Consider the following 26165-nt stretch of genomic DNA (forward strand, 5'->3'; position numbering starts at 1 on the left):
CACACACAAATATATATATATATATGATGCACTCATGTTAACGTAACCATTTTTCTTTGTGATTGCATGATCTTTGTCTGTGTTGTCAATGTTAAACATTAATTTCAATATATATATATGCATTGTTGTACGATTCATTAAACATTAATATTGTGCATAATGAAATTAATGTTCAACATTGACAACACAGACAAAGATCATGCAATCACAAAGAAACATGGTTACGTTAACATGAGTGCATCACATCTGGACAGAGATTTTTTTAAATCTTTATTTACAAAGGTGAACATTTACAATCATGGCTCAGCATAAAATAATCAACACAACAGCTCAACAACAAAATATTAGTTATAAAAATAAATCATTATATACCTACTTTATGTAAAAAAATATATACATAACACGAATATAAAGGAGAGAAGAATAACATTAAATATTTTTCCATTTTGCTCATTGTAAAGTTGATTGCACATTTGGACAGTTGTGTTACTTTGATAGTGTGTACGAGTTGCACACGTAGGTTGTACACGTCTTTTAGAAACTCTGTGGCTGAGCTCAGCTGCTGACGTCTGCTGCGGTTCAACATCCGGGATCCTCTTGTGACAGTCAGCTGACCACCGCCTCCAGGATGTACAGACAGTTCTGAGATCTGCTGTGCGACGACCAGAGCTCCACTGATCGTCACTGTTAAAGTGTAGCAATGGCAACTAACCCACCGAAGTTAAAGACCAACTTTACCGGAAATGAAAGGTGAGTGTTAGTGCTCGTTGTTGGAGAAGCAGAGGAAGAAAGCTGTGTCTTTTAAGTCGTCGATCAGCTGATTGGGTTTTGTCTCGTTCTTCCCATGCAGGCTGCAAAACCTGAAGAATACTTTTGAAAAGAAATATGGAGAATCTCCTCTCTTCTATGCATATGCACCAGGAAGAGTGAATCTGATAGGTAACTTCATTCTGTATAGTTTGTTAGTTTTACACTTTTATAGGTTTGAAGCAGAGGAAGGTTTGAGACAGATGTTCAGTGAATTAGGACTGATGTGCTATTTAACATGGTGTTGTTTATAAGTTACAATTAATGGCTTTAAATAAGAGTGAAGGAGTTGGTTAACGATGATTACAGTTATTGTTTTAAGGCCTTAAACAATAGAATTGGTTTAAGTTCAGGGAATTTTACTATATGACACCAGTATTAATTAATTGTATGTAACTGATCTATGAGCAATGAATTAATGACTTTATTGATTACATTAAAATGTACAAATTATTAACCTATTTGAAAAGTTTACGTTTGATGTATTGATCCTGCCAGACCACAGCTACACTTGAGCAGCTGGTTGGTTCCTAAAATCTTCAATGAAATACTCTTTTGATTCTCAGTAATTTCAAGGAATCTAATTTGTTCTAATAGGGGGTGAGTTTAATGTTTGGATACTGTGTCAGAACATTTTGTTTGTTCAACTCAGGGAAATGTAGTTTTATAATCAAATGTATTGATATTGGCTATTGCCAGCTTTGGTCTCGACACATTCATACTGGTTGTAAACATATCAACATTTATATTTACACATTTATCCTCATCTGTTTCATGTTTAACAGGAGAGCACATTGATTACTGCGGCTATTCTGTGCTTCCAATGGCCATTGAACAGAATATCCTCACTGCAGTGTCAGTGAACAGTTCAGGGATGATCCAGCTGGCCAACATGAATCCTCAGTTCCAGTAAGAGTTACACACTCATCATTCAGAGCAGTGCTGAACTTTAACATGTAGCCGTGTGGGTAATCCGGTGATTTAAAATGCATCATTATAATTGTAGCCAATTTTAAAGGGTTATTTAAATCCACGTCAGTGATAAATTGCTAATAGCTGCTGCTATTTCAGCTGCACACATTAGGCCAGAAATACTATTCACTATAGCTGTAATCTTTTGTAGGTGTTTTTAAATACATCTACATAAAGAACTGAAATGCAGACACTGAGGTCTCATCTTTCTTTGCACCACTACGTGTTGGAAGTGGCTTCAGAATCTCTCAAGTGTCATTTTTGTTGGTTGTTTCTGACTGTGCAGGGATTTCACTGTGTCATGTTTAGAGGACATCGCCATAGACAGAGACAATCCAAAGTGGTATTATTATTTTCTCTGTGGAGTTAAAGCTATTCAGGTGAGACATATTTGATTCTTCTGACTCTCATAATGAAGAATCTAGTAGTACAGTAATAAAATGATTGTATTCATGATACCTTTGTTCCAATTTTACAACTTACCCTCCTGCTGCGTTTTTCTGAGCAGGAGAAGTTTGGAGTCGCTCGTCTCTCTGGGATGTCGTGTGTCGTTGATGGAACGGTTCCTCCGAGCTCTGGTCTGTCCAGCTCCAGTGCCTTAGTTTGTTGTGCCGGGCTTGTAACGATGGAGGCAAATCAGAAATCCCTCTCGAAGGTAAAATGCTTTAACCTTGAATCATTTCATTTTATAAAACTACATGTTTACATGGTAAAAAATTATATCTACAACTTCAAAACTAACATCTGTATTATGTTTAGTTGGCTCTTGCTGAGATCTGTGCCAAGTGTGAGAACTACATTGGCACAGAGGGAGGAGGCATGGACCAGTCCATCTCGTTCCTGGCTGAGGAAGGAACTGTACGTTGCTTCTCGTAAAGTGCATGTGGTCAAACAAGTGATGCAAGTTTTTATCCACACCATTTAAATTCAATATAAAACTATGTTTGAGGTACAAAGTTCCTGACATATAAGTAGTGACCTGAACGTAGTTTGTTTTGTTAACATTAAAACTTTTTGAATGGTCTGTCAGGCAAAGCTGATAGAGTTCCAGCCTCTGCGGGCCACTGATGTCAAGCTCCCAGATGGTGCCGTGTTTGTGATCTCCAACTGCTGCAGGGAAATGAACAAAGCTGCTTCCTCTCACTACAACATCCGTGTGGTGGAGTGTCGAATCGCTACAAAGGTACAGTGATCCAGACCACTGATTCTCAGCCCGACTCCGGGAGTGGTCTATGTGAAAGAATCATTTTACAATTGAAGTTTATTATCGTGACTTTATATTCAGATTTTTCTGAATTTGTTTGTTGTCGTTGCTCAATATCTCAACCTCTCCTCTTAACCAATAATCAATCAGTCAAACTGAAATGGTTAATGGACTGTATTTATATAGCATTCACCCATTCATACACCACTCCTATATTTTTCTATCACACATATTCATACTCTGTAGGCACAGCCTTAAATTTAGGGTTTAGTATCTTGCCCAAGGACACTTCAGAATGCAGAGGGGGAACCACCAACCTTCTGGATAGTGTACGATCCTCTCTATCTCCTGATCCACAGCTGTAATTTAAGTGATCACAGGCCTGAAAGGTTCAGAAACAGTGATCTGTGGGACATTTTGACATTTAAATCTTGACACAAGAACCTGCTGACAAAGACATTTGTCAATGATCCTGGTGAGAAATCTCATTAACTATGTGACCATCAATCTAGGTTAAGTGCAGAGAACATCAACAAGCTTGTGTGTGAGTAAAAATTAGATTTTGATCCAAAATGTCCCGGCTGGTTTGACCTCAGATGCTGGCACAGGCGCGGGGTTTGGACTCGAGCAGACTGCTGAAGCTGTCTGAAGCGCAGAAAGAGCTGCGAGCCTCCCTGGAGGAGATGCTGGCTCTGGTGGAAGAGGTGCTGCATCCTGAGCCGTACACCCGAGAGGAGATCTGCAAGGTGCTGCAAATCACCTCTGAGCAGTTCTCCACGGAGCTGCTGAGCGCTAACACCCAGCATAGTAAGTAACAACACCCAGAACATCTGTGTATTCATATTTTAGATTTAAAACTCAATCATATTAAATGTTGGAAGAATTGGTTGATTAGTAGATTTGGAAAAGATCTCCCTGTGTGGGTTTTCTCCGGGTACAGACACTACACTCAGGTTAACTTACATCTTTCCATAGGTGTGAATGACTGTGAATGGTTTGTCTCTATATGTTGGCCCGTTCAAACACTGGGGACCTAACCCAATGTCAGGGGACATAACTCTGTGACCCTCAAAGGATAAATGGTATAGATAATGGATGGATGAATAATCAACTGCAATTTTGATTATAGGTGAGTTTATTGAGGTCAGTTATCTAAGAAAAATCCCCCAAATTAACTTTCCAAATTCCAAAATACTTGAAATACTTAATTGTATGTTCTTGTACATTTTTTGTGTTGGGCTTCTGGTAACTTGTAAAAGACATTTATCATGATCAGTAATTCAAATTAAAGGTAATCGCAGACTTTATTTTATCAACATTGAAGTGAGTAACATCCATCATTATTGTGATATGTGTTTTTCCCAGACTCAGTGTACACATTTTCAACTATATAACAGAAATCATCACATTCTCTCGATGTTGAAGGACATGACAAAAGAAACCATCATAAAGATTTGTGTTCATGTCCATCCTCATGTCCACTCTTTTATATAACCAAGCAGAAAGATTGGCTGAACCAGTCTCCATACAAATGGTGGAACACATTTTCCTCTCCTCTGTTTCAGTGACGCACTTTAAGCTGCACCAGCGAGCCAAGCATGTGTATGGTGAAGCAGCGCGGGTGCTGCAGTTTAAGGCCGTGTGCGACTCTGAACCTGCTGAGTCCGTACAGCTGCTGGGAGACCTGATGAACCAGAGCCATGCGAGCTGCAGAGACCTGTACGAGTGCAGCTGCCCTGAACTGGATCAGCTGGTCGACATCTGTCTGTGAGTACAGACAAAAACTCCCTGCACTCATTGATCTCACAGATTTACAATCGTGAGAGAAGATAAAATGAGACGTTAGCTGATCTACTTTTAGAAGTCTAGCAAATAAAAAGCAGCTCTTTGTTTGTATGTAGCTGCTTCAGTCTCCAGGTCATGTTATAGTGAATGTTGGCTCACCTGCTGCATCCAAATCCCATATTAATTTAAAAAAGAAACTCAGAAAAGCAAAAACCACTTAATGACAGCAGTCACCACGTCTGTCTTGTTAAAAACCACTGATCCGATTTCCATGAAATTTTGTGGAGGGATGGAAGGTGACCCAAGAAAAAACTGATTAAAATTTGGATATGGATCAATTTTTCCATTTTCTTTAACATGGCAAGATCGGGTGTCAGCTTTGGTGGAGGTACACGCTTACTGAGCATCCTTCTAGTTTTTATGCTATAAAAGAAATCAAATGTACACCGTGAGACAAACTATGCATATTTTTAACATTACAGTATGTAGTCCTATTCTTGTAGACCAATCTCAATGGACAAAATATAGGCACTGTAAATATCGTGTCCATGGCAACATTCTCACTCTGGCCCAAAATGATCTAGAAAAGGTTCGAGCACGGCATCATTAGTGTGGATTGTTCTTGTTGCGGAGTCCTGCAGTTTGTATAATTACTCTGGCAGAGGGGAAGACAAAGGTTCTGCACGTCAGGTTCATCAAAGCACCCACAAAACTAATGATGGTCAGCCTCAGCTCTACTTTGTATTTAGTGCAAATAAGCAGAAGTGAACACAATGAACTAAGATGATGAACATTAAAATGTGAAAAACTTGGACGAACATGTTGCGTGTGGACATCTTATCCTCTGTATATTTAGTGTTGGCTGGTCGATGTTGAATTTAGCTGTGTCTCTGTACAGTGGATTCTGAAAATCTACTTTTTAATCTTACTGTCTTAACCGTGTTCTCTCAATGTTTTTCTTTTTCGTGTTTCCTTTGGTTACAGGAAGTCAGGGGCTGTGGGCTCCCGACTGACCGGGGCAGGCTGGGGCGGCTGTGCCGTATCCATGGTTCCCAATGAGAAAGTGGAGTCTTTCTTGCACGCTGTTCGAGAGGCTTACTACCTTCCTGATCCACGCAGAGCCGCGATGGAAAAACAAAGTTTGTTTGTGACAAAGCCGGGTGGAGGAGCTGCAATTTTCCTGGAGTGAAGTGGATCATACTCCTGCAACGCTGTTTGTACAGCGATGAATACGTTTCAAATACACTGCTCCAGGGAAATGAATTCCATTTTCCCCTGTTTTCTTACACTTGAGGTGAAGGCAATTGCAAATATAAAGATAATACAAAATGTAAACCTAAGTTGGTGTTTCATTTGACTGCTTTGTGGATAATCTGGATTTGAAGGGCCAAAAAATGTAATTCACTGGTGCTATATTTTAATGAAGAGAACAATGCTTTTTTAAATCATAAATGCTCTTTGTAATGATTCCTTATCTCTGTCTCATTGTTTGCATCGGACTGTTTTCCTATAAAGAGAAACAGATGTCAGATAAAATTACATTAACACGTTTCATTTGTGCTTTATAAAATCCATTCAGTTGTCTTTTATTAACATTATGTTGTTTCCATGAAGATGTAAAATCCATGAAGAATTAAACATGATGAATATTTTCAGGCTTTACATCATTGGAACAGCATCACTCAGCCATGTTTCTTCAGGATGTTTAAGTGTGTGATGGTGTAGTTGTGTTAAAGGTGTGTGAGCCTTTGGGGAAATCAGAAAGAAAAGTCCTGATCACGCTCATCTGCCCTTGAGCTTCTGCACACGATCAATTTTTACTTCATTAGACTAAAACAGTGATGGTGGAGGCTTGGTGGTCTAAGGCACATTCTCCTGTACTGTAATGAATGTGACTGCAACATTCTGCTTTAATAAGTCTCAGGATCTAGTGGATTTAAAGGTGGTTTCAGGGTGTAGGCTTATTTTAGTTACTGTATGGTAACAAATAGATCTAGAAACCTGATGTGTTGTTGAGAAATATAATGTTGGCCTTAGCTATAAGCATTTTTTTAATAAAGGAGGCTTTAGGGCCATGGTGGAAGCCATGTGCTCTACTGAGTGAGATTCTAGTTCATTCATAAGAACTAAATTGAAAATAAAAATCATTTGGAATTTGATAATGCAAAAACTGCCAGGAAAGAAATACTTGTTTTTATGATGTTTTTTTGAGAGGATGTCAGACATGTAAAAGGCACTGCACATTGGATACAGCTCTCAGAATGATTCTTGCACGTCCTTGTCCACAAATGCTGTAGGTTTTAAAAATCCCATATTTGAGGTGGTATGAATGGACTAAATATAGAGTCAGTAAAATGTAACCAGAGATTTATATCAGTAGCAAAGTTGTGCTTATCACTATATTCAGCAGCTTTATTTAAGTAATTACACAAACCTCTGTGTTGGTAGGTTGAGGTGAATGTTTCAATGCATAGGCTTTACAGACAGAAGTCTATTAATAAACTTAGTTTTTGCTTGTGTTCGTTTTGCATTACACCTCTGGTTAATGGCACTAAATGTTTATCCCAAGGTGCTGAAATGTGCCAATTGATTTTTGAAAAATCAGACAAGGACATGCCATTGATATAATATAGAAAAAACTCCAGCTGCTTAAAGATCAAATAGGATCAGTTAATGCAGGATGACTTTGACAACCCATGCATAACATTGCCTCAAATTATTCTGAACCTGCTGTTGTCAGATCAGCTTTTATAAATTGATTGTGTTTTACTCGATACAGTTTAGAAACAAATCTGTTTAAATTGGCCTTTCACAAGAATCACACTGATACAAAATGAGGTACATGTGAGTTGTTGGAAATTTAGTATAAACTCACTCACAACTTGTGATTTGTCTGTGGGATCCATTTGTTCATGCGATCCTATAGTTTATACAGTGTTCATTGGAGGTGGAGCTCAGTGTGTGTGTTGATGCTGTTACGGAGTCTGTAACGTTCTGTTGCTCTTCTCCGGTGCTACTGTGCTTTCGTCAGAGATGCAGGAGACTTCGTTCTTTCTCTTTAACATATTTTCTATCCAGTTGGAGCTGTGCTGTGTTCTTTCAGGGGAGCGAGCTGTAGACGCCGTGTGTGTCCTCATGTTCTTGCCTGAGGTTATCAGCTCTCCGTAACCCTGCTGGTGGGAGAAGGCATAAGCAGAGCGGCGGGAGCTCGTCCTGCGAACTTGCCTCAGGTTCTGCTCCTGAGGCCCTTGCCTCTTTCTGGACTGTTGTAGGTGACGAACCTGTTGAAATACAGCAGTGGTGAAAGTACTCAGACACATACCAGTACTTCAATGTAAGAAAAATGTTTTACTGTTGTAGTTGGCGGAGATGGAGTTAATATGTTCATATAGTTAAATGCTTGAGCTCCGTGGTTTTCAAGCCAGTGGCCATGGCCATAGTGTCACAAGATAAATCTGAAGTGTCATTAGAAAGTGCAGCAAATAGATGCACTGTCTGAATGGGTGAATGGGAAAAAGGACTGTAAAGCGCTTTGAGTGGTCATCAGACTAGAAAAATATCGACCATTACTATTTACCATGAGATGATATACGGATTAGTAAGAAAAGTTCTATTTCACGTTGGGTATTCATTATTTTGACTTTCCTCTAATCTTTGTTTTTATGCCTGTGCCCGGAGACTTAATGTATCCTAGGTTGTCCCATTCTTGTGTGCACAATACCACAAGGAACGTTCAGTTTGACTCAAGATTGAAGTGATTTGAGTTTGGAGGTCAAAGGTCACTGTGACCACATGAAACCTATTTTTGCCTTTTGAACATTTTAGAGCCTCAAGAGAATCCTTTCAAATTTGCCACACATACACTGATTGACTGATTAGATTTGGGTGGTGGAAGGTCAAAGGTTAAGGTGATGAAGGCCTCACAGATCATGTTTTTGTGGAGACATACAACTGCAGGACGGTGATGCCTCTGAAAGGTAGTGAAATGTAAGAAAAGTATAAAATAACAGTGAAAGGAAATATTTACTATACAATTACAGCAGATATATTCAGTTACTTTGCACTTCTATAATACAGCAATGGGAGAAACAATAATATGTATAATAGTTACTGCACCTTGTCTGTCAGAGTTGGAGAGAGGTCTATTCTCAGGAAGATGATGACTAACCCCGGCACCACACACACCACAGTGGTTAGCAGAATGACCAACCATACGCTCTTCTCTGACAGACAGTTGCGGGCCGTGCCTGAGGAGACACACATCTAAATTAATTCGTACTCAATATCCGTGCATCGGCTTTTATTCCCTCACATGTATCACAATGAACCAAACGTACCTACGAATGGGAAATTACTGGGAAAGATGCCAAACATGCCGTTGCTTTGCATCGCGAATAAAATGACAAAGTACACAGTCAGACTCCCCCATATGAAGAGGTGATTGACAGCGGTCCAATAGTGTGTGTCAAGTCCAATCTAAAAACAGACACAAGCGTCATAAACACAATTATCTTCTCTTCATCTTATCATATCAGGGTCACTTTTTTTTTTCTATTTATAATCATACCTGAACACTCACGACTATAACCAAGGATGTTGCTATGGTGACAGCAAAAGTTTGTTGGTCGGAAAAGTGTGAGCCGTCTTCTTTCACCATGACAGAGAAGGCTCCGTAGGGAATAAAGAAAAGTAGGAAGGACGTGCATATCCCCTGCAGTGTGCACAGGAAAAACTGACGCTTGTTGAAGAGGAGGTTCTGTTGGCCGGGTCTGTACAGGCTCGGGTAGCGAAGGCTGTTGTGGTCGTTGACGTCCTTTAGAAAATATAAAAATTGTGATGGTTATCTATTTTGTTTATTATAGATATCTTATATCGTTGGTGAGGGGGGAAGTGATGGCACTCATGGCACAGTTAAAGAGGTCGACACTGATTCAAATATTCATGACTTGACAGTATCTTGAAAATAAAAATAAAAATAAAAGATGCCATTGGAGACTGAGAAAAATACTTTTAATTTGACAATGACTCAATAGAGGTCAGTGATGTATTTCCCTCATATACTCTTACCTGATCAAAAAGTCCCATTGCCAGTACTGGCAAAGATGTGTAGACTATATTGAAGAGGGTTATGAACCACTGGTCATACACAATCTGTGCAAAGAACACAGTGACAGTACATATTTATTTCAACATAAAAAATGCAGCAACATTCAGAGCAGAAAGGCCTCATGATGTTTTCACCATATTCTCACCTGAGCTGAGAAACCACAGAAGAAACCGTACCAGAAGTGGACCAGAGTGAAGGCAAAGTTCTTGTAGAAGAAGTAACGCAGGAAATGACACATGCGGAAGTAGGACCAGCGTCCGTGCACCAGCAGGAGCCGCTGGAGATACCGAAACTGAGCGAAGGAGTAATCTGATGCCAGAGCGGCCTGCATCCCCTCCTGACCACTGATGCCAACACCGATGTGAGCAGCTGAGGAACAGATACACAAAGTATGGTTCACCAACACTAGAAAGTAAAACATTGAATATCATTGATTGTTCAAATATTGAATTAATCATGTTAAAAAGGAACAACCTGTGATTCTAAAGTTTGAAATTGACTGATACACTTTGTTTTCTTCAGAAACTCAAAACGATTTTTCATCTGTAATAAAACACTTGTCCTATTGTTTGCCCAGAAAGGTCAGGTTCAGCTTAGGAAGAGTGCAACTGAAGCTGGTGCATGCAAAATAAATATAAAGTACTTGTAGGACAAAGCTTTGTGAGTAAAACACTGGAGGCAGAAACTGGGGCTGTGCTTCATGTTGCTGCTCCTGTTCAGTGTCAAACTCAATCGTTAAAAGTGATCAATCCTGAGGTTTACTCTTGATCATGCTGACGTCATTGGCTCCGTCTCCTATGGCCAGGGTGACGGCCCTCTTGTGCCTCTTCACCAGCTCCACCACCTGAGCTTTCTGCATCGGAGTGACCCGGCAGCAGATGACGGTTTTACACAAACAGGCCAAGTCCAACAGGACGTGCTCCAGTTGTGGCTCCAGAGCATGAGCCTGCAGGGAGAACACACACTCATCATAATGGTTAAACCTGTCATTACCATCCTATAACATCAACCCCCTGTAGAGGCACCTCCAAGCAGCAGTTGCTGAATGCATCACTTCCATCGCCATGCAAACTGCTCAAAGGGCAGCGAGGGAGCAACTCCTCTGTGAGGAAGTGGATGTTAATGAAAACCTGTAATAGCGTGGAGGGCCCTCAGCAGCACAACAGCTCTCTGCTCATTACAGACTTAGCTCAGTCAGCAGCAGATACAGAGATGCACGACTCAGCAGACAGCAACACAAACTACCTTTTAATTAAGTTAAACCTGCAAGCTAAAAACAAGCATGGACAAAACAAGCACAATAAAGAAGAAGGTCATCATTTCACATGATGTAACACATTTGAGTATCTTACCAAACTGTGTCCATTGATGACTAAGGCGTACTCTGCTATAATGGTTTCTTCAAACACAGAGCCATCTGCAAACATGTCCGACTTCTTAACGTCTCCTGCACTGCCAACTCGAGTCAGCCCGAGGATGTGCTCCTTTGCACTTCTGACAAGAGACAAGAGCAAGTAAACATGCAGTGGCATCCAAAGCGCGGGTTGTTTCAAGGAACTTTAGGGGACCCAGGCAATAACCCAGACATAACCACATAATTCCAATCTTCAAACAATTCTTTCTTTATCAAAATGCTGTGCAGAGTGCAGACAGTACACACACATAAATAATAGTAAAGTAATAAAGTTGAAGTGAAAACCTCCACCACCATCCCAGGCACATTTAGACACATTCAACGATTTGGTCTTCACAAACAGAAATGACGTACATGATTATTTGCATACAGAGCAGGGAAGTGGGATCTGATTACATTTGGTCACAGGAAAAACATTCCAGATGCATTTTAATGCCAGGTGTGTACAGACTTACTTAAAGCTGTCCTCATGATCGGATCTGTCAGAACGAAAGTTAATACCAGGTCTGAATAGGGCCTTAGACTTTTGACATGGGGTCTCGATAGGAGGTTTCTGACCACGGTGGCATTGCAGTCATACATAGCAGATCATAGAATTCAAGGGGGTTCTCAAAAATTGTCATTGCTGTGTACTAATCACCCATTCATGGGGGCCCACTCTCAGCTCAGGGCCCCAAGTAATGCTTTGCATATCCTTTCGCAACGCCCCTGCCACCCTCCCATGTTTCGGACCCTTCTGTAAATCTTCAGTAGTTTTCTAAAATATCTCTTACATACTGTTGTCAATTGTTACTCATAGGCTATAAGATATTTTAAAGATTTTAGACACCAAGATTGTCCACCACTTGGGCCATAAACATAGTGGCCCATCAGATTTCCTCCTGTGTCATCAGAGAACCAAGAATAATGTGTCACCTGAGCTGCTGCTGCACCTCCAGCAGAGTGTGGCCAGACATAACAAACACCTCGTTCATGTCGTCTCGCAGCATGTTGCAGGAGTAGCCGATGTTCATTGCAGTCTCTGGAACGTCACACACAGTATATATCAGAGATGGGCAAGCAGGTATTAAAGATGTATGACCAATAAGATAATTACCTAGTTTGTCTCCTGTGAGGACCCAGATCTTGATGTCGGCCAGACTTAGACAGGCGATCGTTTCTGGGACTCCTTCCTGCAGCTTGTCCTCTATCGCTGTGGCTCCTAGAAGCTTCAACCAGAACAGCAGTCAGTCTGCAGACACTAAATGAGGTCGACCGGTTCAGGGATGTAAAGGAGAAGTTGTCAATTTTACCTTCAGGCCCTGCTCGATCTCCTCATATAGAACAGCCAGCTGAGCCTCCCGGTTGTCAATAACAGTGCTGGCGAACCGAAGCTTCTTCATCCAAACTTCAAAATCATTTTCATCGAGGTCTTTGCAGGCCAGAGCTAATGTCCGGAGGCCTTCTCCGGCAAATTCCTGGAGGGGGGAGAAAAGTCTCAAAATCTGGGGAGAAACTAAGTAAAGCACAATAATGTATGCAATTATAATATTACTGCATAACTGTGGCACATGACATGTCAATGTTAATGCTTGGATTTTTCCAGTAGTAACACTTGTACAATTTTATTGCAATTTCTGAAATTAGTATTGCAAAGTGCATTATTTAAAAAGGTAGTCACTGAGTAAGGTCGTCCATCCAAACGGCACTCACATTGAGATGCTCTGAGGTAGTGTGCATGAGGTCTTCACTGGGTGGATCCAGGCGTTCGAAGATAACAGTGTCAGCTCCTTTGGAGTAAAGTTTAATTTGACCTTGTGGATTTCTCACTGTAAAACACAGGAAGAGATGCATGTACATAAAAACTAAAACTTCATACTATTTGAAAATCAATTACTGATGTCAACAAGTAGTCTTAACTGGTAAGGCTTATAAACTGTAATGAATGGCTCTATTAATGGTTCTTAAATAATTCTCTCATGCTTTTTAGATCAGTGAGTTATTATCATCAACTTTTGGGTTGCCAGGTTGTGGAAAATCCTCCTTTGCCAGCCCTTCTGCTCGGGTAAACTCAAAATGAACCCATCACCTGTAAATGTTGATGAATCATCGGTAAAGGCTTCAACAACTAACTACCAAGTCTTTTGTTATGAATATTATTAATAAGCTGTTTTTGAACTTATTTTCTTCCAGATGTCCTGCAGCTCTTTTCTCAAAGGTCAGAAGTAAGAAAGTTCACATCATAATAAAGCCATTAATTACTGCTTTATAAACCTTTTATAAATTATGCCTTATCAAAAAGTCAAATAAAAATAAAGATGTTAGAAATAAGAAGTCACATTCATTTCATTTCCTGATTATTAATCTGCATGAAAATGTACTTGTGAAGCTAAAACCAGCGCTTGAACTTGAGCATTGCTGTTAAAAGGGAAGACCTAACCAATGACACTCATTCTCTTGCGCACGTTGTTGAAGTCCAGTATGGCCAGCAGCTGGTAGGTGACGGCTCGTCCCATCTCACACAGTGTGATGGTCTCCGGGGTTCGAGTCTGGAAGACAAACCCAAAGTTTCGTGCCGCGGTGACCAGAGCTCCCTCATCAGGTGACTGGGCCTGGTACACTAGAAGTCCTTCAAGTTACAGAAACATCATTCAGAAAGCACCATAGTAAACTGAGTGGCTATGTGTTATTATTACTTCTACAACTCCTGTGTGTGTTTGTGTTTTACCTTCATTCTTCTCCTCTGGCATCACTGTGTGGCACAAAGCCAGCAGCCTGAAGAACTCGTGCACGGCAGGGTCCTCCACTTTAATAGCTTCAACCAGGCGGCTGTCGTAAAACTTAAACCTTCTGTCAAACAGAGGGTTGAAGGAAAAGTCCACACAGGCTGTTTTCTGAGGGGACATTTTCACCATCAGCATGGACGTTAGAAAATAAATATAGTATTAGAGAGCAAGTAAATTAGCTACTTTAACTTACTTACTTCTGTAATTTCCACCTTCTGGTCAAATTCATCATAAACATCACCTAAGAGGGAAAACAAATTAATGAGTGTCATCTATGTCAAATATTACAGAAGTTCAGCACTGCCTGTGTGATTGCTGTTTTTATCTACACTTCTCAATATGGCTCTTAAGACTGAATAAAAAGAGAAGAAACAGTAACCACCACTCTATGTTTGATGCATTTTCATGTCTCTCACTTAAAAACAGTAAATAAAGTGAGAAATTCCAAGTAAATGGATTTAAATATTTTTTTCTTCCTCTGATATTTGAGTTAATTACCTGTTAATCTAAAAGAAAACATATTGTATTAATTGTCAAAAAGTAATATACAAGTTATTATAGAGTATCACAAAGCTCCGTACCATACGTCTGTCCATTAATGGAGCACTTGCCGAACACCATGATGTTTTGGGTGAGGGTGCCGGTCTTGTCGGAGAAGATGAACTCCACCTGGCCCAGCTCCTCGTTCAGGGTGGTGGTGCGAGCTTCAGCTGCAGTGTTCGTCTGACCGTGGTACATTCTGTGGTCCCAGTTAATGAAGAAACTGTGACCGAGCCGCAGAACCTCCACACTGAAGGAAAGGCCATACAGCTCATTGTATAATACAACTACAACAAGAGATCATTTGAAAATGAGCAAAATAAAATATCCACTGCCTGAACAAAGTGACCATGGAGCTCGAGCATGAACTGTGATGACATCTATATTGAGATCATCATCAAGTGGTTGGTTCTCAGTGTAAAAGAAACCATCTCCGTTGACTTTTTCAAGAACTGCTCGTCCAAAATTCAGCACACATTACAGCTCCTCAGGCCATCAGCTACTCACCCACCAAGTCCACCAGGTAAGCAGTTACTGGGACAACTTAAATTAACACAGACAGACAGAGATTCCTCAAGTGTATATTCTTTGATTGTACCTGACATATAGTGAGATGGGCACCACAGTGTTGAGGTTAATGATGTAGGACCAGAAGGTGAGGAAGCCAGAAAAAACAGCGCTGCTCTGAAACTCCGTCCAAGGCAAGAACACCTGGAAACTTCTGCCGATCCGACTCTCCCAGATCGTGTTTCCAATGGCCAAAATAACTCCCATGCATATGAGGAAGGCAAAGATCTGAAATACAGAATGAGCATTTAATGTAGATATCGAAGGTTGTCTCTAATAGAGGGGGCTATCATAATAACTGTGCTACACTCTCAGTACACAGACACTTGTCTGAAGCGCCTTTTCCACTCAGGACTGAGTGGATGTACACACTACGCTTGATTGACATGTCCCTCATGCTCTGTTTTGTGTTGTTGTGGAAACTCTGATGGGACAACTTACTCTACCTATAAATGACCTGTTTACATGCTCCAGTGTTCAGAAACACATTACTTTCTGCCGAAAACTGTCAGCCTCCATTCTTGCTTTATATGAAATCTTTAGGGGTGAGTGCAAGACTAGCCACTATGTGTGTATTGTGCAAATTATTGTTTTTATGCAAAAGCTTGATGCAAAAGCTTCAAGAGCTTCAAGAGCAGAGTTTCCTTTGGAGGGGAGGAGCTCACTTTACCTCAGTTTGTCTGTTTTACTTTACATAGACAAAACCCCTATAACACACCAGAGAAAACAACACTGCACAGTCAAATATGTTTGGTTTATTCATCAGCACCCCTGTTGATTAATTGGAAATATACAGTGTGTACATTTCCATGAAGAAGCAAACTGCGGCTCACCCAAAGAACCAGAGTGTTCATCAGTTTGTCTATACTTGTTCTCTTAAATTTTGTTCTTCCACAGTTCTGCATCAGTTTGGTTTGCAGCCCTGTTGAATAAAGAGAAAACAACATCAGCGATGACATAATGTGAGCAACAGGAGGGTTTATGGGAAGGTCAGAGAGAGAAAACACAAGAAAATAGAAACAAGTTTAATGGATGTGGTGAAAGAAAACAATCTAAATATCTTACCAGCAAATATGACCATTCCAAAGCAGCACTCAGTGTTTCTGAGTACACACCCTCGCAGCAGCATCCTGTCATTATCCAGAGGGTATTTACTGTCTCTCCAGAATAATGTTCCTGTGAATTTATCCAGCTTGTTGTTCGGTGGTTCACAAATGACTTCTCCTGAAGAAGACAGTTAAAAGAGTTTTAGATAAAAACAGTAAAGGAAAATTGAGATACTTACTCATCCAACAAAAATGTGTCATATATGCACATAAGGCAAAAATGTACATGAATAAATATTCCAAACATCAACTCACCATCAAATTCCATCAGTTTTGAAATATCTCCCAAGTCTGAGGTCACGGTCAAGGCCTGACGAACTTTTAGATTTGTCTCTCTATGAGGGCAAAAATGGAAAATTCTTCTAATGTGAAATATAAGAACTCAAACAGATCTTAAAGCCACATTTACTACATTTCTCATATTCCCACAGTTTCCATCATCACACTATTGATATTGTGTCATATTTGATTGTTTTACCTTGAAAAAAGGCCAGTACGGCACTTACCCATCTAGCTCTGCCGTCTCAATATAACACAGTCCATTGGGCTCACTGCTACAGAGGAGGAGGATGTCTGCCTGAGTGTAAAACCAATTTGAAACACTAATGAGAAAATGCAATAAATCATTCACCACTGAACCTGCAAAAGCAGCAGCCTCTGGATCCTCCAATAACTTTTCTCTGTATTATATCCTAACATAAAGACGCAGAAATGAACTTACTCCAATAATTTGTTTCACAAATTGAAAAAGAAATTCCCCTCTGAATGCATCAGCAGCATCTACTTGGTATCAATGCACACAGATTAAAAGCACAATTTACTCACAGCAACAAACTGATTATTCTCTAGTTTGATGATGTCCCCCACTAGAACGTTCATCCATTTCTTATTCTGCAAACTTGGGAACAAATAGCACAAGATCTTACAATTATATTCATGAAATGTGTTGAGAATAAAAAGCATATAATAATTTGTGCAGGTGATTTGAACTTTCATACCTTCCCCTAATGAGAACCTGAGACTGACGGTTGTTGACTTGCTGGTCGCTCTTATGTCGGAACTGAAATTAAAGAAGTAAAAATGACCATGGGAGATGTAGGAGGAGTATTTAGAAGAGCTGCAAACACAAACTGATCTGGATTAACTAACGTAGTCGTCTGTGGCGTCCTTCACAGCTGTGATTAGCAGCACCAACACCAAAGGCACGATGGTTGTGAACCAGGACAGAGAGGATATTGTTGGAATTAGCTATGTAAAAAGAAAATCTGAGGTTAGTCCACTCAATCATTAGATAAATCAATATGTGAAAGCAGATTTTGTCTTCATAGACACAGTTTCTCTTACCTGCAGTATCAACAGCACTATGAAGTAAGCATTGGCTACTCTCTGCAGCTGCTCAAACAGGTTGAGGGGCAGGAAGGTGACGATGTTGTACTTTGAGGTTTTGATGTGATTGTCCTGAATAATGAAAAAAACACAAATCAGCTTGAACTTGTGGATGATGCAAATAAAAAATGATGTTGCGATGTCTACTTACAGCATATGAGAACTTGTCATTGTAGTCCCGTGCATTGGCTTTAACGTGGCGTTCCCTCTCTATACAGAGAAAGAACCTTCATTAATGTGAGGAACCCTGCATGTTTCCTGTTGTGACGAGTCAACACGTCTGCTGTGACAGAGGTCGTTCATGTTTCAGGTTGTATCTTCATCCTTTCACATGATCTGTTGCAGGTTCTGTGTCTCCCTCATGTCCTCAGGTACTTTTTACTTTAGAAAGAGATTTTTATTAAAGGGGCAATCTCTCATATAGAAGGGGACTCATAAGAGACCAACTTTAAATTAGATCTTGCAATGAAATCACACCAGCTGTCACACCCTTCACAATGTTGACATTCATGAGTACTCAGTAGACATTAGTACATTATTAAATCCCTTAGTATTAATTTGTGTGTTGAATCACTGCCGAGTTTGATACGAGGGAGAGATTCCTGTCAATATCACCTGACATCAGACGCCTCACCAGCTGTGAGTAGCATCTTCATCACCATCATCATCATCACCATCATCATCATCATCATCATCATCACTATCACCACCATCATCATCATCACCATCACCACCATCATCATCATCATCATCACCATCATCATCACCATCATCATCATCACCATCATCATCACCATCACCACCATCATCATCATCATCATCATCATCATCACCATCATCATCACCATCATCATCATCACCATCATCATCACCATGATCATCACCATCACCACCATCATCATAAATTATAAAGTTCATTAATTAGAAACAACAGTTTGTTGCTACAATTTAATCCCACTTCTCTGTGAATGTTAAAAGCTATGTTTACTGTTAGGGTTCTTTCACACAGTCTCACTCGTATCACATTTAAAGTTGGAATATTTATGTATACAGCTTGAACAATTCATATGATTGATCAATATCCTCTAAAATGAAGTTAAGCTTCAACAGACACCTCTTACATGTTTGGACTGAGATACTCTAACAGTGTCTGTGGCAGATTGAACCCGCCTGAGCCTGAAGACTTCACCAACACTCAAAGCTTTGGCATTCATCTCATGGCTCATACGTCAAGGTGATGCATTAATAGTCATTGTCATGCTCGACCATGCTTTTTAAACCATCCAGACAGGAAACATATTAAGTCATGAAACAACACAATTAATACCAGTCACCTGCAAAATGATGAAACCATAAACTTTCCACAAAGCAACACCTTAAGGAGCTCAGAGCTAGATCAGTTGTTTCAAAACGACCTTAAATCATTGTTGAATTATGCATAAAACACACGCAGAGATGCTGCAACAGGATAGATCCTCTCACAAAAACCCACTGCCCTCATCCTGCTATCAGTTACTGTGACAATCAATTATTTAAAAAAGGCTTTTGTAGTTTGAAGGCTTCAGTCTGCTTAAGCATTTGATTAGAAGATGCATCAATACAAAATTGTTTTTCTAATGAAGCACAAAATTGATAAAGTTTTCTGATTCCTGAGGGAGTTTTACTTTTTTACCAGAGACTTCTACAGACTCTTGAGTAAGCCTGAAGTTCTGAACAACACTGTGATATCATGCAGCGGTGAAATTATTCACAAATGCTTCTGGAATTATTTCAGACCACTGAGACTTACCGTTGACACAAGAATGTTTTAGATGACCAGTGTCAGTAGCTCTGAAACATCTTTCTTCCCCAACACACATATAGTTGAGAAATTTAAATAAATAGAATTTCATTAAAAAAGAGAACATGTTTGTCACAGGGTCACCTCACTCTGTGTCTGCCAGCCACATACTGATTACATGAGGTGACACACGACAAGCACATGCACACAGAAAAAGACACACATAGAGACAGAGAGAGTACATCTGACTGTGAGAGGACGAAACAACATCCGACTCATGCTTTTTGAATAATAATAATAACAATAACAAAAATAATTTAACAAATATGTATAATTTATTTATGTAATACCAGAATTATTGTTCCTATCTTATTTTGGATCTTTTTAAGAAAACCATCAGCTACTTTTTTATGCATTAACTAAATACTTCAATATGTTGTATATCTATTGTATCATTTAATATAGGCTACAATAAAGGACCTGCCCCTTCTTGAAAACAAAAAAGAATGATTTTTGTTTCTTAAATAAATTGAATGAAAATGAATGGAAAATATGTGTCTTACCAACAAGAGTATTTCTCCTCCAGAAAGCCATCTTCTCCTGGGACCTTCCCCTAAAAGACACAATAACCATCTATCTGACTGCCAATAATAATAAAAAGCGTGGTGCTGAGCATTTTACAGAGGAGCACAAGTGGAGTATGTGTTGGAGGAGGAATGAGTCAGTCTGTAATAATAATGCAAGTTGGAGTTACATCTGAGGCAATAGGAAGCAAAGTGGTGTCTTGTTTCTTTTGTCTTGAGACAAGCTCCAGCAGCAACAGCAGCAGAAGCAAATACATCCCCTGGGAGCTGTTTCCTTAGGAAAAGGTTCCAAGTACAAATATTCCTCAAACTTGATGTACAGTTCAGTCATGTTACAAGGAAATAGCTCTCTTTGTGTTTGGATGTATCATGGAAATATTTCTGAAGTCTGCCTCCATTTCTCTTTTCCTTGCATAAGTTTGTCACAGGCGCATCCCTGTGTTTCCTCCATGTATCTTCTGATTCAAGCTTATTCCAAGCATCACATTGTGCGGAGTTCTCCTCACAAGACCTGCGTCCTCCCCCTGAATCAAAATCACCAGCAATGGATGGAGTCATGTAAAGGGTGAGAGACGAAACGAGAGAGAGAGAGAGAGAGAGAGAGAGAGAGAGAGAGAGAGAGAGAGAGAGAGAGAGAGAGAGAGAGATGGGGACTGACTGCAGGCTGTGAAAATGGTGCAGGAAGACACCAGTGTCTCAGGCTGGAGCTGTGTGTGTGTGTGTGTGTGTGTGTGCACCTGTGCATGTAGCAGCAGGAGGTCTGTCAGATTGGATTGGACCAATGGTTACTTTGAAAAACTTTTTTTCATAATTATTCTTATCATATTTATCTAATTTTATATTTCATTTTATATAGTGGTAGCATAATAAAAACATAGCACTGAATATAATGATTAATGTACAAGTATGATGCTGTTATTAATAAAATAAATAAATAAATAATCAAAATAAAGCTTGGTTAACAAGATACATATAAAATATGCTCCATTAAGGAAGGTGAAATTAAGTAAAGTAATATGCAAGGTGCAATGCAAATATATAAGATAATCTCATATGAAGTGAATATGTAGTGTATTTCTGTAAATGTATATAAACGCTCATATGAATATATAAAACTATCCAGAAATGAAACCAAAATATCTGGGATACTAATGTCACTCTTTTGTACATTAGGATCCACAGTCTGCACAATAGAGATCGGAAGACAAAGCCACGGTCTGTAAACCGGCTCAATCAATCATGAGTCAGTTTCAGCGGTCAATCATGACATGACAGTTTTTACTGCCTCAATTAACTAATTAAAACCAACATTGCCAGGAAAAATTAACAGTTGAACATGTAACCACAATGTACTTTTTAATTTCAGTCCATGTCCCATCCACCAACATAGAGGAGGCCAGCTTTCTAACCTATACTGCAGCCAGCCACCAGGCGGTGTTTGAGATGCTTTGGCTTCACCTTTGGGCAGCAGTCATGCCATCCTACAGGCTTGAAGATGATTAGATGGGTTGTGGAGAGAAAGAAAGAAGGAAAGAAAGAGAGAAGGAAATAAAGAAAGAAAGAATCATAGAAAGAAAGAAAGAAAAAAAGGGAAACAGATGAGATGTTCATTATTTTATTAGTGGGATGTGTTTAAATCTGAAGCTTTTGACTGGTCAGATTGTGGAGGGGGCGGGACTAAGGCTGTGAACTACATATACCGACACAACTCATTTCATTCTTCGCTCCAGAACCAGGAAGTTCAGTCCAGGTAACTGCGACTGTTCTGTCCGCTGGTGACAGGAAGCACACTGACTCTGCAGGCTCCAGACAGGACTTTAACGGAAAACAGACGAGGTAGGTTTATGTGCGTGTGTGTAGACAAGTGGTCTCTGTCGACGCTTCTGTCCTAAACTGTACCTGAATACCACGTTAAAGCTGTCTACGCTGGTGACGGAGGCTGTTTGTTACGCAGAAGTACTAAACAGCCTCCCAAGTTCATCTCAGATTAGGATCCATGATATCCCCTGACTGAACGTCTCATTCAAGTTAAAGGTTTTTAACTTATTTGTTTAACAACTTGTTTTAAAAAATTTCAATATAATGAAGCATTTTTTCCTACAGATAATCTGCAGTATTTTTATTGTGATAGTCCTTTGAATCCAATTCCTCTTCTTCGTATTACCACATGACTGAATGTCACGTGTTTATTACTTAATCATAAAGTCATTTTAACCTACAATAGTGAGAACAAGTGAAAACCAGTCATTTTCTATGTTGAGCATAAACCAGTAAGTTCCGTTTGTCAACTCTTCCGCTCACAGACAAATATATCAGATTTGTTGCCAACCAGCATGACTTGCATTTGTTGTTTGGACGCAGAATGGCTGCACTGCTTCGTCTGAGGCAATGCCACTCCAAGGCCAATGCCATCTGTAATCTTCACACCAGCAGCCGGGCCTCTGCTAAAGAGCACTACAAAATGCTTGTGCTCGGAGGAGGCAGCGGGGGCATCACAATGAGTGCACGGATGAAGAGGATGATGGGAGCCGGGAACGTCGCTGTCATAGAGCCTAGTGAGGCAAGGATCTACTAGTCTGTGCCCCAGACCCTAATACAAACTGTCATGTATTAAACTTTGCTTTCATCTCTCCTGTAGAAAACATTATAATGCCTTCTGTCAAACCAAACTGCTGTTTAAGACTTTCTTTTCATTTTTTTCTCAGATGCACTACTATCAGCCAATATGGACCCTGGTCGGTGCCGGTGCAAAATCTGTAGCCTCATCCGGTCGACCCACTGCGAGCGTAATACCTTCTGGAGTGAAGTGGGTCAAATCTAAAGTTCAGGAAATAAACCCAGACACAAATATGGTCCTCACAGAGGATGGAACTGAAGTATGTTTGCTTTAGGGAGCTATAACAATGGCTGTCCACAAATTGAAGTTATAAAATTGCTGATACTGGCTTATCATTATTGGCTTTTGCACTGAGCAAGCTGAAGCCGTCCATCTAGCCCTGTCTTTCACATTGCAGATCTCATATGAGTATTTGATTGTGGCTCTTGGAATACAACTGCATTTCGAGAAGGTGAATTTCCATAAAGCTTTCTGTCTTTTGCAGCTCTATAAACAGTAATTACAACTGCAGTTATGTCCCAGGAAACTTACACTCTTCTTAAACACAGATCAAAGGACTACCAGAGGGGTTCAAACATCCAAAGATCGGGTCAAACTACTCAGTGGAAACTGTGGAGAAAACATGGAAAGCTCTGGAGAACTTCACCGAGGGCAACGCTGTGTTCTCTTTCCCAAATACTCCTGTGAAATGTGCCGGAGCGCCACAGAAGATCATGTACCTTTCAGATTCCTTTCTCAGGAAGGTACTTCACATTTTGGGATGTAACAACTATTTTTTGTTTATGTCCCATGATCTCTCAGAATTAGTCAAGCTCTCTTTTTATGTTTATTTTCAAGACAGGAAAAAGGGCCAAGGCCAATATAATATACAACACATCACTCCCTGTGATCTTTGGCGTCAAGAAATATGCTGACTCATTGTGGGAAATTGTGAAAAGCCGTGACCTACAAGTGAACCTGAGGCAGAACCTGATAGAAGTGCGGGCAGACAAACACGAAGCTGTGTTTGAAAACCTTGACAAACCAGGAGAAACAAATGTCATTGAGGTATTTGTATTTCTGTACCTCCTCGTGTTGTATAGACCAATTGCCTCTGTGGTTTGTCATTTGCTTTCTATTTAAATCCTGAAATAATAATGCAGTGTTTTTGTCTGCAGTGTCTGTGTGGTATCAACAACCTAGTTTATCTTTTGTTTCAATTTGTACCTAAATATATGACACATTAGGAAAAGAGACCAGGGTAATAACCCTTCACCTTCACTGTTCTTCTTCATCAGTATGAAATGCTTCACGTCACACCCCCAATGGGACCCAACTTGGTGATTAAAGGCAGTCCACTGGCAGATGAGGGCGGCTGGTTGGATGTCAACAAAGAGACTCTCCAACATAAGACGTATCCAAATGTGTTTGGGATCGGAGACTGTACCAGCCTGCCCACGTCCAAAACTGCTGCTGCTGTCGGTAAGTGATGATTGTGTAACAACTGTGAACATTGCAGCATCACATTACTGGAAAGTACACTGTTTTTTTGTACTATTAATCATGTTTTATCTTCAGTTAGCTGCCAGTGTATCTTGTAGTTTGATAGTCATTGTGTTCCGTGGGTGAGTTACACAACAAACTACTTTAACAAGACTGTAAAATAGGGCACCACACCCTGTGACGCTTGTAATGTAGATACACTTCTCAATAAGAGACAGACTCTCCCATCACTTTATCAGTCTCAAGTGTACTTTGTGTTTAACATAATGTTATGTTAAGATGCTGACTGTGTTAACATGTTGAACATTACAACTTAAATATTGTCCTATTTTTGTATTTCAGTAAGCTCACTACAGATGTGATCTCTTTTTTGCCTTCTAATTAATACTAAAAATTATTGTGCAAACTATTTTGTTTTAAACATAACCTTGCTTTCAGACATGAACTCTGGGAAATGTCTGGAAAATTGGGTCTGGACATTTTCCGATTGTTGTTATAAATTCCGCTGCGGAAATCACATGTTATGTGTAATCTCTTCCTGCTTTTATTCATCTATGAAACTTTTTAATTCCTTGCTGCTCACCATGAACAGGACTCCCTGGCAGATGAGATGCGATCTTCCTGGTTAAATTAAGGATACATTTAATTTTAAAAAAGTTCCCTAAAGGAAACATCTATAGATTTCTTTACTCTTAAACTGTCCTTTTCTCTATAGCTGCGCAGTCTGCCATCCTGAACAGAACCATCAGCAAAGTCCTGAAAAAAGAGAAGCCAGATAAGAAGGTAAAGTGGCACATAAACATCAACTTAGAATTGTTTTATAACTTCCCTGTTGGAAGCGTCTCAGTTGCAAAATGTGCAAATACATTATCAGTTATGTTGTTAACAGTATGATGGCTACACATCATGTCCACTGGTTACGAGCTACAACACAGTCATCCTGGCAGAGTTTGACTACAATGGACAACCTCTGGAAACGTTCCCCATCAACCAGGCCAAAGAAAGACGATTAATGTACTACATGAAAGCTGATGTAATGCCTCATCTCTATTGGCACGGGCTTCTCAGGTATTTATACATTGTGGTTGAGCAACAACGTGTTGATAGCTTGTAGTACTGATTCATTCCAACATATTTACTACTATTCTCTTTATTTCTCTTACATAAGGGGCCTGTGGGGTGGACCAGGACCGTACAGGAAACTCTTTCATCTTGGGATGAAATAAACCCTTAATCATGCGTTACATTTCATTGTATGACATTTCTATTATGAAAAAAGAGCAGGAAATTCATCATTCGTGGTTATTTTTCAGGAAGGGATTTTAGTGATTCAAGTGTCATCAACTATGAAGTTAACACTGTCTGTGACACTTATAAAACTACTATGATTGTATTCATGTAAAAACTTAAATTGTTAATGAAAATGATAAATATATACCGAGTATAGTTTTAACTTTGTACTTTATGGTGTTTTATGATAATTTTATATTATAACAACAATATTGATCTATTGCTTAAAGGTACAGTGTGTAGAATTTTGTGATATCTAGTGTTGAAATTGCATGTTGCAGCTAACACCCTTCACCACACCCTCCACTTCCAAAAATGAAAAAGAACCTGCGGGAACCTTCAGTTGTCATAAAAACTCATAAGGTGTTAAGTTTTTCCAGTCTGGACTTATGTAAAAAAAATATATATATATTCTACATAAAATTTCTGCCAATACTTTCCTTTCACCTAAATCTTAAACACTTTAAGGCTTTGTGTTTCTTTAGTAATTATTTTTTTACTTGATGTCTAAGATTATTATTGTCACTTTAGGTCTTTGGGCACACTGACTGGTTGATTGATTGAATACCACTGTCTTTGTTACAAGCATCAAAATTCATCAGTGAAGCAGGTTTCAAATCAACTCCTTTATTCATGCAAACCACAATTTTTCATGTTATCATATTGCCCCCAGCTGCTGACTTAGATTTTTCTTTGGACTTTTGATTTATTTATTATTATATTATTGTTATTATACTGCTTTCCAGGTGGCCAGTTTGT

General features: G+C 39.6%; 3 protein-coding genes across 3 annotated transcripts; 2 read left to right on the forward strand and 1 right to left on the reverse strand.

Moving 5' to 3' along the window:
* The first annotated feature begins 536 nt into the window (after window positions 1–536).
* On the forward strand, window positions 537–6419 carry galk2 (galactokinase 2). The gene is made up of 10 exons (XM_020079067.2): window positions 537–750; window positions 851–939; window positions 1593–1716; window positions 2066–2159; window positions 2288–2434; window positions 2539–2637; window positions 2810–2962; window positions 3580–3790; window positions 4549–4750; window positions 5753–6419. Exons 1-10 carry the CDS (start codon window positions 701–703, stop codon window positions 5955–5957), a joined length of 1374 nt encoding a protein of 457 aa, XP_019934626.2. The 5' UTR covers window positions 537–700; the 3' UTR covers window positions 5958–6419.
* Window positions 5753–20552, reverse strand: atp8b4 (ATPase phospholipid transporting 8B4). The gene is made up of 27 exons (XM_020079274.2): window positions 19997–20552; window positions 17805–17863; window positions 17612–17725; window positions 17417–17515; window positions 17266–17327; window positions 17093–17165; window positions 16774–16844; window positions 16523–16602; window positions 16227–16385; window positions 15995–16083; window positions 15193–15389; window positions 14636–14844; window positions 14252–14295; window positions 13997–14162; window positions 13709–13897; window positions 12982–13097; window positions 12582–12746; window positions 12386–12497; window positions 12205–12310; window positions 11228–11369; window positions 10638–10821; window positions 10021–10244; window positions 9836–9919; window positions 9336–9581; window positions 9106–9244; window positions 8885–9015; window positions 5753–8049 (listed from the first exon to the last, which is right to left on the reverse strand). Exons 1-27 carry the CDS (start codon window positions 20064–20066, stop codon window positions 7744–7746), a joined length of 3636 nt encoding a protein of 1211 aa, XP_019934833.2. The 5' UTR covers window positions 20067–20552; the 3' UTR covers window positions 5753–7743.
* A 1146-nt stretch (window positions 20553–21698) lies between these two features.
* Window positions 21699–25829, forward strand: sqor (sulfide quinone oxidoreductase). The gene is made up of 10 exons (XM_020079278.2): window positions 21699–21853; window positions 22379–22577; window positions 22723–22893; window positions 23032–23085; window positions 23183–23377; window positions 23472–23681; window positions 23912–24095; window positions 24832–24899; window positions 25006–25184; window positions 25285–25829. Exons 2-10 carry the CDS (start codon window positions 22380–22382, stop codon window positions 25340–25342), a joined length of 1317 nt encoding a protein of 438 aa, XP_019934837.1. The 5' UTR covers window positions 21699–21853; window position 22379; the 3' UTR covers window positions 25343–25829.
* The last annotated feature ends 336 nt before the right edge of the window (window positions 25830–26165 follow it).

Source organism: Paralichthys olivaceus, chromosome 7 (assembly GCF_024713975.1).
Source record: "Paralichthys olivaceus isolate ysfri-2021 chromosome 7, ASM2471397v2, whole genome shotgun sequence".
Classification (NCBI taxonomy): Eukaryota; Metazoa; Chordata; class Actinopteri; order Pleuronectiformes; family Paralichthyidae; genus Paralichthys; species Paralichthys olivaceus.

Bases quoted from the DNA above. Each gene is read 5' to 3' on its own strand.
- atp8b4 (XM_020079274.2), bottom strand. From the start codon at position 20,066: ATGGTTATTGTGTCTTTTAGGGGAAGGTCCCAGGAGAAGATGGCTTTC. The intron at 14,163-14,251 runs GTAAGTAAGTTA...ATGTCCCCTCAG, and splicing joins AGAAGGTGGAAATTACAGAA to AAAACAGCCTGTGTGGACTT. The intron at 9,582-9,835 runs GTAAGAGTATAT...TATTTTCTAAAG, and splicing joins CAATGGGACTTTTTGATCAG to GACGTCAACGACCACAACAG.
- sqor (XM_020079278.2), top strand. From the start codon at position 22,380: ATGGCTGCACTGCTTCGTCTGAGGCAATGCCACTCCAAGGCCAATGCC. The intron at 22,578-22,722 runs GCAAGGATCTAC...TTTTTTTCTCAG, and splicing joins CTGTCATAGAGCCTAGTGAG to ATGCACTACTATCAGCCAAT. The intron at 22,894-23,031 runs GTATGTTTGCTT...TTCACATTGCAG, and splicing joins TCACAGAGGATGGAACTGAA to ATCTCATATGAGTATTTGAT.
- galk2 (XM_020079067.2), top strand. From the start codon at position 701: ATGGCAACTAACCCACCGAAGTTAAAGACCAACTTTACCGGAAATGAA. The intron at 2,435-2,538 runs GTAAAATGCTTT...TATTATGTTTAG, and splicing joins ATCAGAAATCCCTCTCGAAG to TTGGCTCTTGCTGAGATCTG. The intron at 2,638-2,809 runs GTACGTTGCTTC...ATGGTCTGTCAG, and splicing joins TCCTGGCTGAGGAAGGAACT to GCAAAGCTGATAGAGTTCCA.